Source organism: Rhagoletis zephyria, unplaced genomic scaffold (genome assembly GCF_001687245.7).
Source record: "Rhagoletis zephyria isolate East Lansing unplaced genomic scaffold, Rhagoletis_zephyria_1.1 Rzeph_scaffold_00003, whole genome shotgun sequence".
NCBI lineage: Eukaryota > Metazoa > Arthropoda > Insecta > Diptera > Tephritidae > Rhagoletis > Rhagoletis zephyria.
Genome location: NW_016157087.1, coordinates 1,146,228 through 1,165,060, shown reverse-complemented (window position 1 = coordinate 1,165,060; position 18,833 = coordinate 1,146,228). Strand labels below are relative to the sequence as shown.

At 33.0% G+C, this 18,833-nt stretch overlaps 1 protein-coding gene across 2 annotated transcripts in view; it reads left to right on the top strand.

The window, feature by feature from the left end:
• The window catches only part of LOC108370294 (transcriptional regulator ATRX-like), a 91,834-nt gene that overhangs the window by 20,147 nt on the left and 52,854 nt on the right, over nt 1–18,833 (top strand). The window contains exons 4-9 of one of the 2 annotated variants that reach the window (XM_017625641.1): nt 272–1,135; nt 3,016–3,173; nt 3,229–3,419; nt 3,493–3,630; nt 11,684–11,859; nt 12,656–12,736. In XM_017625641.1, the coding sequence (XP_017481130.1) occupies nt 272–1,135; nt 3,016–3,173; nt 3,229–3,419; nt 3,493–3,630; nt 11,684–11,859; nt 12,656–12,736 (1,608 nt within the window). The remainder of the gene's footprint in view (nt 1–271; nt 1,136–3,015; nt 3,174–3,228; nt 3,420–3,492; nt 3,631–11,683; nt 11,860–12,655; nt 12,737–18,833) is intronic. The other variant, XM_017625713.1, reaches the window with a different exon arrangement.

The window sequence follows — 18,833 nt, the reverse complement described above, 5'->3', positions numbered from 1 at the left end:
TGTCACACAAAGGGGAGGGAACTACAGTTTTACGCCAACTCCAATTGCATTTTTATGCGAAGCTGTTTTTATGGCTAAATACACGCGGAGGTTTGCCATTGCTTGCAGAGGGATGACCGCTATTAGAAAATACTTTTAGTTTTTTTTTATTTGTTGATGTTGGTCGGAAACTGGGCTTCAATCCGGCCCTACGGAATGGTAACGCGCACTGCTAACCACTGCACCGTAGTGCATACCTTATATTAATATATATATATATCGTTTTTTGCAGAGTGAAGAAGAGATCATTACAGAGACGCAGTTTCTGAAGCGTTGCAACGAAAACATGAAGCAGCAATTGCTGAGCGATTCGAATAGCGAATTTTCTGAATCTGATGGTAGTGATGATATAGAGGAAATTTTATCCAGCAATGAAGGGAGTAGTTCACCTTTGGTAGAAAGATTTCTGAAAAGATTCAATGCCAACGAAAGCGATGAGGAAATAGAGAAATGTGATAAGTTGAACACAAAATCTTCGGCCGGGCAAGAGGCAGCTGATTCTAAACGTAGTTCAATGGAAAGAAATAGTTCAATAGAAAAGATTAAATCAAATTCGTCAGAAAATTCAGATTGTGAAGTACTCGATGACATGATGTCTTCAACAAAACACAGTAAACAAAAGTCTTTGGAGAAAATGCTTTCAGTGGTTGAAAAACGAAAGAAAATGAATAGACTTTGTGACTCAATAAGTCTTAGCTCGGAAAGCGAGTCCTCAGATGTTGAGCCAGTAGAGGAATCTAAATCACGCATCAAACCAATGCTTCGGCCCGAACAGCTAGCAACTGTCACCCGTGAAGCACAACGAAACGAGACTGAACGTATAAGACGCTTAGAGAGAAAGCATAAAATGCTATCGAAATTACTAAAAGAGCGACCCGATATGCAAGAAGATTGCAATTTAATTTTAGATTACAATGATGAAACTAAGACATTTATAAAAGTACATCCGGATATTGTTAAACATTTGAAGCAGCATCAACGCGATGGTGTAAAATTTATGTACGACTCTTGTTATGGTGGTGTGGAGGCGCTTAAGAAAAGCTCTGGATCTGGTTGTATTTTAGCGCATTGCATGGGTCTTGGAAAAACACTACAGGTAATTTTCAAAATACAGCCCTGCAATTGAATTTGTGTGGAATTTGAAAATACTAAAACTCAATTAAATTTAAACTAATGGGTCGATTACGGATAGCAACGAAACCACAGTTCGGTTGCCAGCTGGCAACGCAACTGGAAAGAAAATTTGTATTACGAATGGCAACTATCGTCAGTTGCTGTAGTGCTATCGATAATCGAAATTTGACAGTTCCACAACCAGCATGCGGCTGTAAACAAGCTGTGCGAGTAAAATTTAATTATTAAAATAAAGAGTTTTAAAGAAAAGACAGCAATAAGTTCATCACAATTATTTGTTTAAGAGGAAGATAAGTGCATGAACGCGGCCTCAATCAGGCGACATTTAAAGGATAATTCCAATCCTTCAGAGCTACCGCGTGCACTGTTAGCAAAAGTTAATGCTTTCAAGGTTTTTCTTTTAATATCGTTTTGTGTTCGTTTTCAAAGCATACTGAGGATTTCCAAAAGAAGCTGTAGTATAACACTGTGGAACAACTTCAGGTTAGCAAAAGTTAGGTCGATTCTGAGAGTGAGGGGTGAAAATATAGGCTAAATTAGAAGACCCTTATCGCGGCGTTTGTTTATGTTAGTTCGATTTTTTTTTTAATCGACCTACGAACTTTTCAGTCAAATGCCGATTTTCAGCATATTGATTATATGGTTTTCTGGCTATAACTCGTCGACTAATTGATATCTGTTAAAGCCAAATTATTGCTAGAGACCTGTGCAACAATTACAATAAAAAAAAAATGATTTAGAAAATTTTTGTAGTGCTTATGAAGCAAAATGTTGGAATTTTTTTCATGCTTTTTGAACATATTTTCCACAAAACTAAGTATTTTTTGCTTTCTGTTTGATCTATAATATGCTTCTCAGTTTCTTCAATAAATTTCATTTGAAAAGAAAACAATCATAATACAAAACTTGCGTTTTCCAGCTTAATATTAATTTACTTCTCATTTCTTATGTACCAATTTTTTCAGTGTTGGTTTTGAAGAAACATTGAAAAAGAAATTATAAAAATATGGAAAAAAACATAATTTTGAAATGTTAGTTATGAAAAGTTTTAAGTAAAAAAATTAAATTAATTAAATTAATGATTTGGCCAGTTGCCGTTTAGCAGGCGGCTGTGGATCAACATCACTGCTCTCTCTAATATCTTGGTCATCGTGATCATCATCAGAAAGGTCGATAATTGCGTCCAACAGATATTCTGGAATTTCATCTTTGTCTTCCTCTTTTTCCTCGTCTTCCTCTTCTTCAAAGGTGTTTTTATACCACCAACAAATTTCAACGAGTATTGCATCTGGAGATTTCTTTCCTCTGTACCTGAAACGAAAACAGTTTTCAATCGTTAACATGTTTAAATTGTGCACTCTGACAAAGATATTAGAAAAATCTAGGAATTCAAAATATGCACACTCTATAGTTACCTTATTTCAAATGGAAGCGCAGTTTGGTTCTGACCAAGTTCTGAACATTCCCCGCAACCACAAAAATGCAGTCGCCTGTATAGACACTTTGTAGCAACTGCAGTTGTCAGTTGAAAGTTGCCAGTTGCCATCTGTAATATCGTTTTGGCAACTAGCAACGCAACTGAGGTTCGGTTGCTATCGGTAATCCACCCATAAAGAAATTATTTTGATTTAATTTTAAGTTAGCATGAGCACATTTGCTACATTATAAGTAGAAATAAATACTCAGCCTTATCGCCAATTCAATGCGAATAAATTGTTCCCATAAATTGAGAAAAATTGCTTGTTTTATAATTCTTGGGAATACATATTTGTTCACACGGAATTCGTGATAAGGCTTATTATTTTAATGAAATTTAATCTGTATTATATTTCCTATCCCCAGCTCATTGCTCTTCTCCACACAGTTATTTCTTATAAGGAATTAAAAACTTGTAAAGTTCTTGTGTTATGCCCCAAAAGTACGGTCATGAATTGGGCGGATGAAATTGAACGTTGGCTGGGCCCACTAAAACCGAAATATTACACATTTAATGATACTTCGTAAGTAAAATTTATACTATTAATAATTTCAAAATTAAGTATACCTTTTCTGTAGCGACATCAACGATAAAATACAAATCCTCAAGGATTGGTCATTGTCCACGGCAAATGCATCTGGAATATTGTTGATAGGTTACGAAGCTTTTCGAACACTGGTGTTTTATCATTCGTACAAAAATCGTAGTATTGCACCGTCACGGTTGGAGAGCATACGCAGTGATGTTGACAAATATTTGCTTAGTCCAGGTTTGTTAAATGGTATTGCTTGAAGAAAATAATACTTTAATCAAACACAAAACAATATTTTTTATAATTCCAGGTGCTGACTTAGTTGTATGCGATGAAGGTCATATTATTAAAAATAGTAAATCAGCTATCAGCCTGGCGGTTACACAAATAAAAACCCAAAAGCGTATCGTTTTAACGGGCACACCAATACAGAATAATTTGAAAGAGTGTAAGTATGTATGTACTAGGAATGTTTACATTACAAAAATAAATTGTTTAAACACTAATTTCAAAGCGATATGGCTATTTCCATACGCCATGTACGCGACAGTCGTACGTTTTAATGCGATAAAAACAAAGAAAAACACTTGTTTTCTTTTACTTCTTTGGACCCTTGTATATCATATAATTAGCTCCATATTTAACCGATTATCCTTAAATATACGCAATTAAAAAGAGTGACGTTATGTGACAAAAATGGAAGTTGATTTTTTGTTTTCTTACAAAATCGCCAAACTCTGTGAATTGTGGATGGCTCTCTTCATGAAACTTGTTTTTATATGATTTGGAGCAATTCTAGTTGTTTTTAGAGTTTCTCGAATTAATGCAACTTGTTTCAATATTCTTTTACAACCCCAAGTGTGAAACGTTACGTTACATGGCGTGGCGTGACGTAAATCTTCATCGCAATATTTTTGTTAATATTAATTTTAAGAGAATTTTTAACGCAAATGATTTTTTTGGAAATCTATGGTTTATTATGTTTCAACTACATACGCCAAATTCGAACCAAATCGGACCAGAAATACGGGTTTTCAAAATATCTCGACCCTGGCGTCACCTAGCAAGATCATTTTTCGCAAACAATTTTCTGCTTACTTAATCAGTATATATTTTAAAAAGCAGACAAATGGGCCCATAAATACGATAGATATATGACTTATTTTTCGCGGTAGACCTTCCGATGGAAACACCCATATCCTAAAATTAAGAAAATTATTAATGTTTACAAATGAACTGAGCAATTTTTAAATCAACATTAAAAGTTTTGTGTTACTTTTGTTAAATTTCAAAATAAAAAATGTTTTCCAGGGGAGCAATTTTTATTCTCTGAAAACGTCAAGTGAAAATATTTTTCATCACTTTACATAAAACTGCGATTCCGTTTTCAAATGAGAATAAATTAATTTGGCAAAAAGTTTTCGAGGTGAAAACTGCGAAAAAGGAAAGTTGAACATTTTTCTCAAAACCATCGTCTTGTGATAAAGAATGTCATTGTTTGTTGTGTTAAGTACTTGCTAGATAGTAATGGAAAAGCTTTTAATGATTGAGAATCGCTTAAAATGATAAACTGAACAAATTAAATTTCCATTTCCCTTCACAATTTCATAGAACGAGAATGGGCCCCCAGGCCACAATTTGCTTACTACATACCATGATACAAAAATTTGAAGGTAAAACCGCTGATAGGCAGCCTGAACAGTTTTGAAGTTTGCTAAAGGTGTTCTTACACGATATGTATTTGCATCTGTAAATGTGACTTTTTCAATAGATATGTAATCGCGTATGTCTGTCAAATTCACAGTCTTTATTTAACTATTTAAAAATATGTTTGAAAACGAAATAAACTAAGTATTTGTCAATGTTATTGTGGCTTATTAACATTTTATTTTTAATGTTTTTATTGAGCTTTGTACCACGATTGTTTATTAGGAAAAATTGAAAAAGCGACAAAGTCTAAGCGGTAGAAGTTATAGCAGCTATTTCGGAGATCACCACATCTCCTCATCAGACTTCTTTTCTAGACTTCAGCAGGGATCGAACCTGCGTAATCGATGTGCAAAGTCAGAAGCGTTAACTACTGAGCTATGTACACCCCGTAAACTCTTGTTGCTAATTATTATTTTTTTTTTTTTACGACAAATGGACAGATCTGGCCCGCAAATATTTGAGCGCTCCATCCGCCAGCGTTCCAAGTGAGCAATTGTTCAGTGTAGCCGGCCTTATATACGAACCTCTAAGAAATTGCCTCATGGGAGAAAAGGCAGCAAAATTACTTGTTTTGGAATATAATATCATCGTACAGTTCCATAAGTAACGCAACTCTTCTTCTTACCGTTTTTTTCTGGCAGGCTGTAGGTGTGGTTTTTGGTTATTGTATTACTGTTTTTGTTTCAGTGTGTTAGTGTATTTTGAATAAATTGTAATAGAAATTAAAGAAATTGTAAAAGAAACAGGTGAAAAGAAACAGGTGCCAAAAAACAGGTGATCTCAGCTGTAGGAGTTTTTGGCAATCAGCTGATAGTGTTTTTACTTATGAAACTGTACGATGTAAAATATGCCCATTTTCAACTTTGACTACTAGATTATAACACGGTATAGGTTAAGAACTCGTTCAATATTCTAATAATTTACAAAAATTTTAAAGAAATAAAAACGATTTAAGTGGATTATAGCTTTTTTAACGTTATTCCTAACATTCGCATTCCGAAAATTCGTATTCGGGAATGTGAAAAATCCCTAGTATGATTGTGCACATATGTAGTACAAACGAAAACAAATCTAATTAGAGCTAGAAAAGCTGCTCGTTGATATCAAAGCGAATTGTGCTGATTGTCAAAAATGATTTGTTTGTTGTACATTTGTTCATGTTTGTCATTGTGCGTATAATTTTCTATAGTTTTTGTGCTCCCGCTATCACCTTGTATGAATTCGTCTTTCGTTGATATACTCTGATGAACATATGTGAGAATGATAGCAAGGCCAACTCACATACATATATATTACAGCATGATTCAATAATTAAAGGTTTGCTCATTAGTGACATTAAGCTGATGCCACATAAAACTTTTGCTTCGCTTTACGTGGCAGATTCGCTTTGACAGATAAGATGAATTGTATGAAAATGCACAAAGCATGCCACATAAATCGTTGAAGCTGCAGCGCGAAGCGAAAAGATGGCCAACTCCCATCTCTTTGCGCGCTTTGACAATAAGCCGGTTTAATATTTATTTTGTTTCGTCCAAATTCGAGTTTCCATGCAGAAATATAAAACTTAATTACATTGCTGGTAATTTTAAAGCAAAATATATAAAATCCCCAGCAACTTTGACTAGTAAAAAAGCGGTGCAAAACTGTTTTCTTGGCGTTCATTGTGGCATACCTTCTGCGTCTGGCGCTTTGCTGGGAAAGTTATAAATGTCACGCAAAGCTACAAAGTTTTATCTGCCATCAGCTTTAGAGTTTTGATACTCCCTTAGATCCCTTACAAAAGCTTTGCACACACACACGAACCCTCACACAGTGCCTTGCTAAGGGAGCCGATTTTGTCAATAGAGAGTGAGAAAACTGTTTATTGAGCAAACCTTTTATTATTGAATCATGGTGTTACAGGAGCAGTTGAAATTTTCGCCCCGGTGTTTCTCAAAGAAAGCCATAAACGTAGCGGAAGTTGTTTCAACTTAGCGATGTTTTGCTCTAAATTACACCGTTTGTCGTTTATGTCTTGGTGGATCAAAAAATTTGATGTTCTGGCAAGTTGTACAACTCGTCGCTACATTAATGGCCATGTTGTACAAACTCGTTCTATTTTGCGTTTATTTTGTTCACTAAATAACCCAAAATGGGTAACCCAGCCGAAATATGTACGAAACATGTTCGTTGAATTTTATAAATGTAAGTCGAAACTATGAAATTGTAAAAATGAGATTTTACAATGAGACTAGCAAAATTGCAATGTTTGTGGGCAAAATGTCCAACTTGATTGCGGATCGATCACCCACGGTCGCAACGTTTAAGGCTTTCATTATGTCAAAATTATGTGTTTATTGTAATTCATTCTGTCGTTTCCTACCATTGTGCGTAGGCGAATTCATGAAATCATTTCATGCGTTTGAGTAGAAACTGGCCGACGACCGGTTTTACATTTAAATCTTTGTATCACGCTACATACTTGAAATTTCTAAAATGTAGGACCGGCGAAACAAAGGCACACACAAAAAAAAACTTGGGCACGGTATTATAGAGGACCTAATTCAGAGCTGCTCACTCCATAAGCACTTGTAGCACATTGGTTTTTGTTTTGCCCTGAAGTATAGGCACATATATAAATTAATTAATAATTATTAAATATAAAAAAAACGTTATCGCCCTCCCGTATGCCCTGACATATAAACACAATTCATATGAAAGTACCTGAGTTTCATATTGCAGGGCAAAGCAAATGCGCTCCCATACGAAGCTCACGCACTCCAGTAAAATGTAGAAATTTTCACAAACAAATATAGAATGAAAAAAATTATAAAATATATGTCAGCACTGAAAAAATGTGTGTTATAAATTGGTTTAATATTCATATACATATACTGAAAGTGAACACGAAATTTATTGAAAAAAAACACATGGCGTTCATTAAATTGTGGAAGCGCGAGTTCTTTTTTGCAAAAATTTTGAGTGCAAAGTGTAGTGTATATGTTGTGCTTTGTAATTATTAAACGAATTGCCACCAAAAATTTTGGAAAATTTCAAAGGCGACATAGAAATTTATTGATCATGGTGGAATTATACAAGGTGTTGTACGTAGTGACAGCTCATGTCGACAGCTCCCTTACAAAAGGTTGTAATATGGAAGCACGAGAGAAACGGGAAGAAAAAAAGCNTATTGATTTCCAATCTGTATTCAATGTAAATCGCTGGGAGCATTACATCGCGTAAAGTTGATAGAATGCATACATTTTTATAACGTCGGATTGCAGAAAAAAATGAATTTTGCGACCTTGAGGGAAAATTTCAACAAATTTCCGTAAAATGCGCGCAAAAAAATAAAATGAAACTATAAATTAAGGTTGGAGAAACTCCAATCTCCTGTTCACACTTGATTTAAGGTGCCCTCACTAAATTTTATTGCATATTGCTTCAATGGTGCTATCATTTACTAACGCTTTTAAGTGGGACTTTTATAAGCTAGGAGTGTCTCAAGGAAAATGCAAAATTTAAGCTTGCAATATGATGTTTCCCACACTAAATTTTGGAATTTTTCAGCCACTAGGTCGTTATCGTTTCTTAACGCACTATATCATTCCACATACATATGTATATGGAAATACACCCATTGTTAACAATTTTAATTCGCTAATCGTACACTAAAAATAAGCTTGTTTTAAATAACAAAAAGAAAAAAAATCTCAGTGTACACATAAATTTTGTAAATGTATTGTGATTTCACTTCAATCCCCGCAAAAAATGCGACTAATCCGGGATGACTCCGGGAGCAATCGCACAGGCACATGCGACTAATACCACTTTTGATCTCTTTATATGGAATGAACTGTTCGCTTTTGTTCGAGCATGTCCTATGAAGAGACTAATTGTTTCCATTTATACCCGAACGGGTACAAAAAGCGACTAGTCACTTTAAAAAAATTGAAATAAAAATTTGGGCCAGCTACGATTCATTGACTAAGTGCGTACATATCATTAAATCGTTAATAGTACCCGTAAGGGATGAGTCGAGACTAATTGATCCCCATTAGTACCCGTATGAGACTAGTTCCGACTTATTAATGCCCAATTGTACCCGATGGAGAGTAATCTCGGAATACTCTCTTTAGAGATTAGTCGCACAATTTTTTGCAGGGATATAAAAATTTTGAGCAGCCCTGACCCAATTCCTCAATTACTAGTAGTGGTTACTACCTAATCGAAACATTTTTTTTTTCGTCTAAATTGGATACCAAACCAAGTCCTATTCATGCCCGACAATATAGCTCAGAAGTGTCAAAAAATACAGACAGTAATCAACAAAATTCACAAAAGTCATTCGATTATTTAGTTCCAGCACATCATTTATCAACACAAGCTTTGTGTGAAGATCATGGTTTAGCCTCCATTGTAATATAATGGGCGTAGTCCCAAACATATATGAGTATACTCACATCTTCACAGGAATTAAATAAACGAAGGATTGAGGGTTATACGTGGCTTGCAAAGTTTGTGGCTTTACGGATATGTACTTCCAATAATTGAATTTGAAGCCGAAGTTTCAAGGGGCTAATAAAACTGTTGTAATTATGATAGATCTCATTCGCGTTTTTAAAAGTTTTTGGTAAAGTTATTGCTTCCAAAAATTGCAAATCGTCGCCTGGGTAAAAGATTGTCGTTTTTTCGGCAGATTTTGGGAAATCGATGTTTTTTTGTTTTTTTTTTGGTTTTTTTTTAACAGTTTTTTCCCGCAAGGGAATTTTAACATAGCTAGTGGATTCTACAAGTATAAGCTAACTGTTGTGTCTTATACACAAAGTGAAATATTAGGGCGGGCCGTAAATTTAATTGTTTAGGGCGCCGGCCTAAACACAGTCACAATATCTCAAAAGCTGTACAATCGTTTTTTACCAAAATTTAATTCTTGATTGTACATACCAAAATGTATTCAACAAAGTGTGTTTCAGAAGAACCATTCTATAAAGTCAAATTGAAAAAATTTTGTATGAATTTTGAATCGATTGTTTATATTTTTTGGCATAATAGTACCTTAAAAGAGAGCCTACCTGAGTTGTCAATCACACCTTGTTTAATACACCTTGGTACATACTATTTAGAGTATAAAAACCTTCTCTTAAATTTTCAGTAACTCATATATGTAGCTTTTACAGCCACTTTTTTATAAAATCATTTTGGCGTACGTTATATTTTCAAGTTAAACGCTAGCCAGCTCTATGACATACTACAAATCACACACACAGCAAGTAAGCAAAAGGCTGAAACTGTTGAAATTGTTTTTGGCTCGTACGCAAAAAATTTATTCTCATACACCTGAGATATAAATTAATGAATAAAAATCAACAAAATAATAAACAATTTGTCAATGAAAGTTGTCGTAGCACTTACGACTATCCATTGTATAGGATTGGTGTGAGTTTGTCGTATGTACCATACAATTTGTCACATAAGACAATATTTTAACAAGTATGTAATCGATTTCATCAAACTGTACCAAAATGTACCGAGTCGCTTGCGAACTTGCAAATACGACAAAATTTTACTCATTATCTCGGAAAGTAAAGGAGATATCCAAAAACTGATAACACCAATCGAAAGATCTTATTTAAAAAAAAAAATAAAGCTGCATCTTTAACTAAAGATCGTCGAACTGACGCTTATGACAATCTTTTACCCAGGCGACGAAATGTTTCCCAAACATGAAAAATTTAAAATCCGATTTGGACTTACGTACATAAAAACCATACGGAGCAAGAGGCACCGAAAAGTTTTCTTTGGTAATAAATTCTGTCATCGAAGAATTTTCATTGAGGTTTTCTGAATTAAAGGAGTTATCGGAAACACTCAAATCCATTATGTATCCCGATGTAAAGTCACATGATAAACCGAACTTGTCTAAATTTGTTTGGTTGGAAATCGAAGATTTTGAAATGCAGCTGATTGTGTTCCAGTGTAATTCAATACGGAATAAAAACTTTGTGGAAACAAGGAAAGGGTTAGAATCATTCAAATAAGAAAGACAAGCAGCCAATTGGACCAAAAATGCTAATACTAAAATTTTAGAAATTCCATTCCAGACATATCGAGCCCTAACCGCCAAAATAACGTAAGCGGCATTTTTTTCAAAATTTTCTTTTTGATGCAGAAATGATCTAGATGCTCTATGAATATTTCTGCATCAAACAGAAATTTTTGAAAAAAATGTCGCTTACGTTATTTTGGCGGTAAGGGCTCGATATTAGCTGTCTGATGAAGCTGGGGTTGGCTATCTTGACAATATTTTCGTCTACCTTTCAATGTGAGTCCTAACCGCTTACCACGTTAGGTACACAGATACACTTAGGATACGCTTAATTTGTTTTTTTTTTTTTAAATTAGTGTACGATTTATGTGTCAATTAATGTCTCCAAGATCGTTGATGAGTCATGATTTTTTTGCTGGCACGTCATGGCTACATTGAATATTTCTTTGAAAATAATGGCACGTGCAGGTATAAAGGTTCGCCGGCGCTGGGTAAGGCTATATCAATATTTTATTGGGTTTCTAAAGGTTATTTTAACGATTAACTAACAACTTAAGATGCCCCTTTAATAGAAGGTTAATAAAATTGTAACATTTAACGATGGAAACTTACTGTTTTTTAATCCAGCGTCCAACTTTATAAATTTTGTAGTTTGTTTTATGAAAATGCGATAGAAATATTTTGTTTCCTAAACCCTTTTACATATTTAAAAATTTCACAAGTATACTACTTAATATAACTACCACAATCTTTACCTTTGTAGACTATAGCATGGTGAACTTTATAAAACCGCTCTTTTTGGGAACTGAAAAAGAATTTGCAAACCTGTATGCAAATCCTATTAAAAATGGGCAACATAAGGATTCAAGTAAAAGAGATATACAAGTAATGAAGCAAAGATCGTTCGTTTTGCACAAGAAACTTTCTAAATTCGTACAGGTAAGGCAACAATTTCTAAAAAACATATATAGTTGTCCACAAAATAATAGGAGTGCGATATTTTGACCAGCTTTAGCTATTTGCTTTTTGTTTATTTAATGTTTATTATTTAGTTATAAAAGTCTAGCTGGATATACAACAGACACCATATAAATTCAGATTTTAAACTTTGTATAAGAATTATAAAAATTTCGCAAATTGTCACCCACATTTCAAACTTTTTAATGGGAAAAAATTATGGTATGCAGTTTTGTAGCCCATTTAATTCTAGTCGAATGAAGATCAAGTTTCACGCTTCTAAAAAATTCCCTTAATTTTAAGCATTTTTTTTTTGCTGGCAGTGTCCTCCATATAAAAGAAAATTTTCGAACATGCTTTGTATGGACAAAAAGGTAAAACACCTTCAACCAAAAAAGTTCTCTAAAATCAACGAGATTTTTTAGCAGCTTCAAACTTGCACTTTATTATAATAGAATAAAATGGGATACAAAACTGCATACCACAATTTTTTGTAAAGATTCTGACAAAAAAGTTTGGAATTTGGTTGAAAATTTGCGAAATTTGTATAAATTTTGTACAAAGTGTGAAAACTGAATTTATAAGGGGTTTGTTGTATAGCCAGCTAGATTTTTAGAGAAAAAAAATAAAATAAACATTAAATAAACAAAAGACAAATAAAACTGGTCAAAATATCGCACTCCTATTATTTTGCGGACAACTGTACATGCTCTCAATACAGTTAAAATACTTCTGTTTTTTTGTTATCTGTTTTTTCTTTCAATCCTGTATATAACAGAGGAAGGAAGCTGAGCTCCTCAAAACCTTCTTGCCACAAAAGTACGAGTACGTGTTATTTATTCCAATGACCAAAGTTCAGGTAAGGTACAATTTTTTTTTTGGACTTACTGATTTGAAAATTTATTCACAGAATTAAAAGGAAATTTAGTTATCGCACAAAATTCTGCAAAAAATATTGTATATGGGGCGGAATTCGTCAAGTGTACCAGGAAAAACATTTTATAGCAGAATTTTGTGCAAACTCCACAATGTTGTTGCTTTGGTTACTCGTAACCAATATGTAAAAAAGTTTTTTTCTACCGCTGTTTTTTGTCGAGTTATTAGAGTTTGAACAAACAAATTTCAGCATTTTTTCTTAGAGTCACAAGTTTTCTTAAAATACTTATCTCATGTCACTTTTATGAGATTCGAAAATTGCTGAAAATTTGCAATAAAAACTGTTATTGCATTTTTTAAACAATGTACCATTTTTGTTTTTTTCGCAAACAGCTTATTTCGACAACTTATTTTCTAGGCTTTCCAACGATATATAATTTGTATTGGGCATGGCAAAAGGACTACAAGTTTTTCATCATAGAACGCACTCGGGTCCGCCTTGCATTTTTGTCGGCAATAACACAAGTTCACATAAATGAAAAAATTGTCCGACCAGCTACATTTTTAAATGCATTCTAATGTAAAATTTTACGAAATTAGAATAGACGAAGATTACATACAAATTATATATCAATGGAAAGCCGTTGAAAGCCGTTAGAAAATAAGCTGTCGAAAAAGCTATTTGCGAAAAAAAAACAACATGGTACATTGTTTAAAAAATGCAATAACAAAAAAAAAATTAGCAAATAATTATAGTTTCCCACAAAAAGCACGGAAAAGGTTCTAATACTAGGTCAGCAATTCTCGATTCTCTATCATAAGTATGACATGAGATAAAAATTTTAAGAAAACTTGTGACTAAGAAAGAGGGCTGAAACAACAAAAAACCGCGGTAAAAAAAATCTTTTACACATTAGTTACCAGTAGCCATAGCAAAAACGTGGTGGAGTTTGAACAAAATGCTGCCATAATATGTTTTCCCCCATATCAGGTCAAAAACTGAAAAGAAAATTTATAATTATGTAGGCTTCTTTGCTTCAAAGTTTTTATGCCAGCCAATGACAATACCAAAAAAAAAATATATATATATAAATATGAGTGATATTATATATATAAAGGGTGAACACACCAAAACTGCGACACTTTGGGAAGCTTATAACTTACCCAAAAAGATTTCAATATTTTGAAATTCAAATACCATAAGCTGACCATGACCTTAGTTGGACGTAGAAGAAATTTCATTTGAATCTGATTCCTAGTTGAGTTAAAAATGGCAACCGAGTTAGAAACGAGACAAACCATTTTGCACGAGTTTATAAATGATCTGGCCTTAAGTACACGTAAAATTGCTAAAATTAAGGATTGCACTATTCGACAGTTTGCAGGATTTTAATCGGTACAAATAAGGCCTGGCAGTTACGAAAAAAACAGGGAGCGGGGGTTAGCATGGTCAAAGTGATAAAAACAGTGCTCGGAAGGTCCTCAGTGCGTTTTCGCGAGATCCGGAGGTTTTGTCGCGTTATGTTGCAAAATCCGCACGGAGATCCCAGTTTTTCGTACAAAAGGTAAATCGGAAAGCTTCATTGAGATGTTCTACAGCTCAAACAGTGCCAGACCGATGAATTCTAAATTAAAAAATACAACTGCATTGTTATGGACTACGAAACCTCCTGCTTTTAAAAATTCAAAATATATTGCAGGTCAAGATTTTTATACTGCTGCAAGTCGTCAAAATGCCCCTGAAAGTTGTAAGCTGAAAATTAAGTCCAAATTTGCAAAAAAACAACATGGTTTGGCAAGCTATTTGTTCCTGTGGCCGTAAGAGTAGCCCTTTTTTCCCATCCGGGACAATGAATGATCAAGTTTATCGGGATGAGTAGGCCTCAAAAGGCGTCTTCTGTCATTTATCAACAGATAAGGTAGTAGGCCACTGTTCTAGGCGGAAATGGCAAGCTGCCACTATGCCAAGGACACATTGCCGTGGTATAATGCAAATAACATCAATTTTGTACCTCACGACTGCAATCCAACCAATAGCCCAGAGCTACATCCTATTGGGAAATATTGGTCAATTGTCAAAGGAATCTTGAAGAAAACAGGTGAAACAGTGAAAAATATTGAAGAGTGCAAAACAAAGTAGTTGTGCGCATCGCGTAAAGTCGATGATGCAGTCGTGCAGAACATGATGGCGCGTGTGCGATGAAAATACCGATCACTTTCATATGGAGCAAATAATAACTAATATTTTAACTTTTTAATAACACCTAAACTTCCAAGTTATATAATACAAAAAAAAATATAATTTCAAAGCCTTCCAGTTTGTTTCTGGTAGTAATCTCTAAGTGTCGCAGTTTTGGTGTGTTCACCCTTCATATATATTATATAAATTAGACTGCATCACCAAAAAAAGTTGCGGTTTTTCCGCCGGAATTACAAAATTTATTATATTTTAAGACGTCCACCAAAATATTTCGGAAAAATATTAAGATNGAGGTTTTGTCGCGTTATGTTGCAAAATCCGCACGGAGATCCCAGTTTTTCGTACAAAAGGTAAATCGGAAAGCTTCATTGAGATGTTCTACAGCTCAAACAGTGCCAGACCGATGAATTCTAAATTAAAAAATACAACTGCATTGTTATGGACTACGAAACCTCCTGCTTTTAAAAATTCAAAATATATTGCAGGTCAAGATTTTTATACTGCTGCAAGTCGTCAAAATGCCCCTGAAAGTNCTTTTTTTCAACTACCAACACATCTTAATTCAACTCTGAATGACGTTCCTTCATTCTTTCTCTTTCATCCTTTGAATGAGTTTATTAGCAAATAAATAATAAGGTAGAGAAAATACCTTTCTAATGACACCTCCTAAGTCTAAATCGGAGGNTGCCAGACCGATGAATTCTAAATTAAAAAATACAACTGCATTGTTATGGACTACGAAACCTCCTGCTTTTAAAAATTCAAAATATATTGCAGGTCAAGATTTTTATACTGCTGCAAGTCGTCAAAATGCCCCTGAAAGTTGTAAGCTGAANAAAAAAAATTTTTTTAAATATTTTTCTGCAAATTTTTTAAGCTTAAGCCATTTTGTCATTTAAGGGGATTTTTTCAAAAAAAATTCTTTAAGAAACTACTTTTATTCATAAGAAACTCCATTTTTGGAGGTATTTTCAAATCGGTCCAGCTTACTTAAATCTTAATATTTTTCCGAAATNCCTGCTTTTAAAAATTCAAAATATATTGCAGGTCAAGATTTTTATACTGCTGCAAGTCGTCAANTCTAAATCGGAGGAGTTTAGGTTCCGTTATTCAAGTTTTTGTTATACCAATCTTTAAAAAAAGTTAAAAAACAGCATCAAAAATCTCATCATTACGATTCCGTACAAAATTTAAAAAAAATTTTTTTAAATATTTTTCTGCAAATTTTTTAAGCTTAAGCCATTTTGTCATTTAAGGGGATTTTTTCAAAAAAAATTCTTTAAGAAACTACTTTTATTCATAAGAAACTCCATTTTTGGAGGTATTTTCAAATCGGTCCAGCTTACTTAAATCTTAATATTTTTCCGAAATATTTTGGTGGACGTCTTAAAATATAATAGATTTTATAATTCCAATGGAAAAATAGTAGCGATTTTTTTTGTATGGGGAGTGATGCAGTCTAATATATATATATGAGTGATATTTAGTGAACGTCGGAAAATGTATCTATACCGATCGTGTTCGAATATTTTTATGGGCAAAAAACGCGAGTACGATATTCTGGGTAATTAGATTTTTTACTAAATAAGATGAAAGAAACATCAACACTGAATCAATCAAAACAAAAATATTTTGTCTGATGAAACAACACTATGCACTATGGTCCCAATGCCTGTTTTTCTGGCCAAAGCAAATTACGAATAGATACATAAGTAGATGATTTAAACAAATCGGAGTTTTATATTTATTGGCATATGATTTTCCACACTTAAAAAAAGGAACAGTCCAGCGCCTTCATCTTGGCCTGCAGGCTGTATCGGAGATACAGCCGCTAAATTTAAACGTAGAATACGTGGTATGGGTAAGAGCATATCCAAGTCAAAAACGAAAGCACACACTAAGAAAAAATATCGATAACAAAAGCGATAGTAATATCGATAGCAAATTCGATAAAAACATCGATAAAAATCGATGAAAATATCGATATCAAAATCAATAATAATATCGATAGCAAAATCGATCACAAAATCTATAAAAATATCGATAATAAAATAGATGAAAATATCGAAAACAAAATCGATAACTAAATCGATTACAAAATGGATAACAAAATCGATTACAAAATCTATCAAAAAATCAATTACAAAATCACTTAACAAATTCGATTACAAAGTCAATAACAAATCGATAACAAGATCGATAAAAACATCAATAACAAAACCGATAACAATATCGATAGCGAAATCGATAAAAATATCGATAATAAAACCGATAAAAATATCGATAACAAAAGTGATAACAATATCGATAGCAAAATCGATAAAAATATCAGTAACAAAACCGAAAAAATATGGATGACAAAATCGATAAAAGTTTCGACAACAAAATCGATAAATATATCGATAACAAAATCGATAATAATATCGATAACAAAATCGATAACAAAATCGATAACAAAATCGATACAAAATATCGATCATTGTATCGATAAGTTCCGAATATATTTATAGCAATATCGTTAGCACAATTAATAAAAATATCGATAACAAAACCTATAAAAATATCGATGACAAAATCGATTAAAATATCGACAACAAAATCTATATAGATTTCGATAATCAAATCGATAGCAAAATCGGTAACAAAATCGATAAAAAAATCAATAAAAATTTCGTTAACAAAATCGATAACAAAGTTGATAATAAAATCGATAACGAAATCCATAAAAATATCGATAACATCGATAAAAAATATCAATAACAAAATCGATATCGATAGCAAAATCAGTAACAAAATCGATAGCAAAATGAATAAAAATATCGATAATAAAACCGATAAAAATATCGATAAAAAACCGATAAAAAATCGATAACAAAATCGATAAAAATATCGACAATAATATCGATTACAAAATTAATATCGAAATCGATAACAAAATCGATAAAACAATCGACAACAAAATCGATAATAAAATCGACAAAAATATCGATCATTATATCGATAAGTTCTGAAAATATTGATGCAAAATCAGTAACAATATGGATAACAAAATCGATAAAAATATCGATAACGAAGGCGATAATAATATCGATAGCAAAATCGTTAACAAAATTAATAAAAATATCGATAAAAATGTTAATGACAAAATCGATCACAATATCGACAACAAAGTCAATATCGATAACAAATTCGATAGCAAGATCAATAATAAAAACGATAAAAATATCGATAATAAAGTCAATGACAAAATCGATAACAATATCGATAACAAAATCGATAAAAATATCGATTATTATATCGATAGGTTCCGAAAATCTCGACAGCAAAATCAATAACAATATCGATAAAAATTTCGATAACAAAATCGATAAAAATATCGATAACAAAACCGACAAAATATCGATTATTATATCGATAAGTCCCGAGATTCCCGAAAATCTCTAAAATCCCCAAACACTTACCAGATGGAGTCTCTGTGCCTCTATCTATATCCTTTTCTCTACACCTACCATTATTTAAATCTTTGTTCCTCTATCTTCATCTTTACTTTTATCGGTATCCTCATCCTCATCTTTTCCTTTATATTTATCTTTGTTTTCATTTTTTTGTTTATCATATTTTTCATATACATATTCCCCTTCGTTTTTGCCCTTATATAAGTAAAGTGATAAATTTAACTTGGTCTTCATTTTTGCCTTTATCTTTACGCAACTTCGTTTTTATACCCGAGCGCACTTGTGCACAAGGGTATATTAATTTTGTTCACATAACGGTTGTTTGTAACAGCCAAAACGAATCGAGATAGATATAGACAAATGTATACATAAATGATCAGGATGAAAAAAGAAATCGATTAAGCCATGTCTGTCTGTCCGTCCGT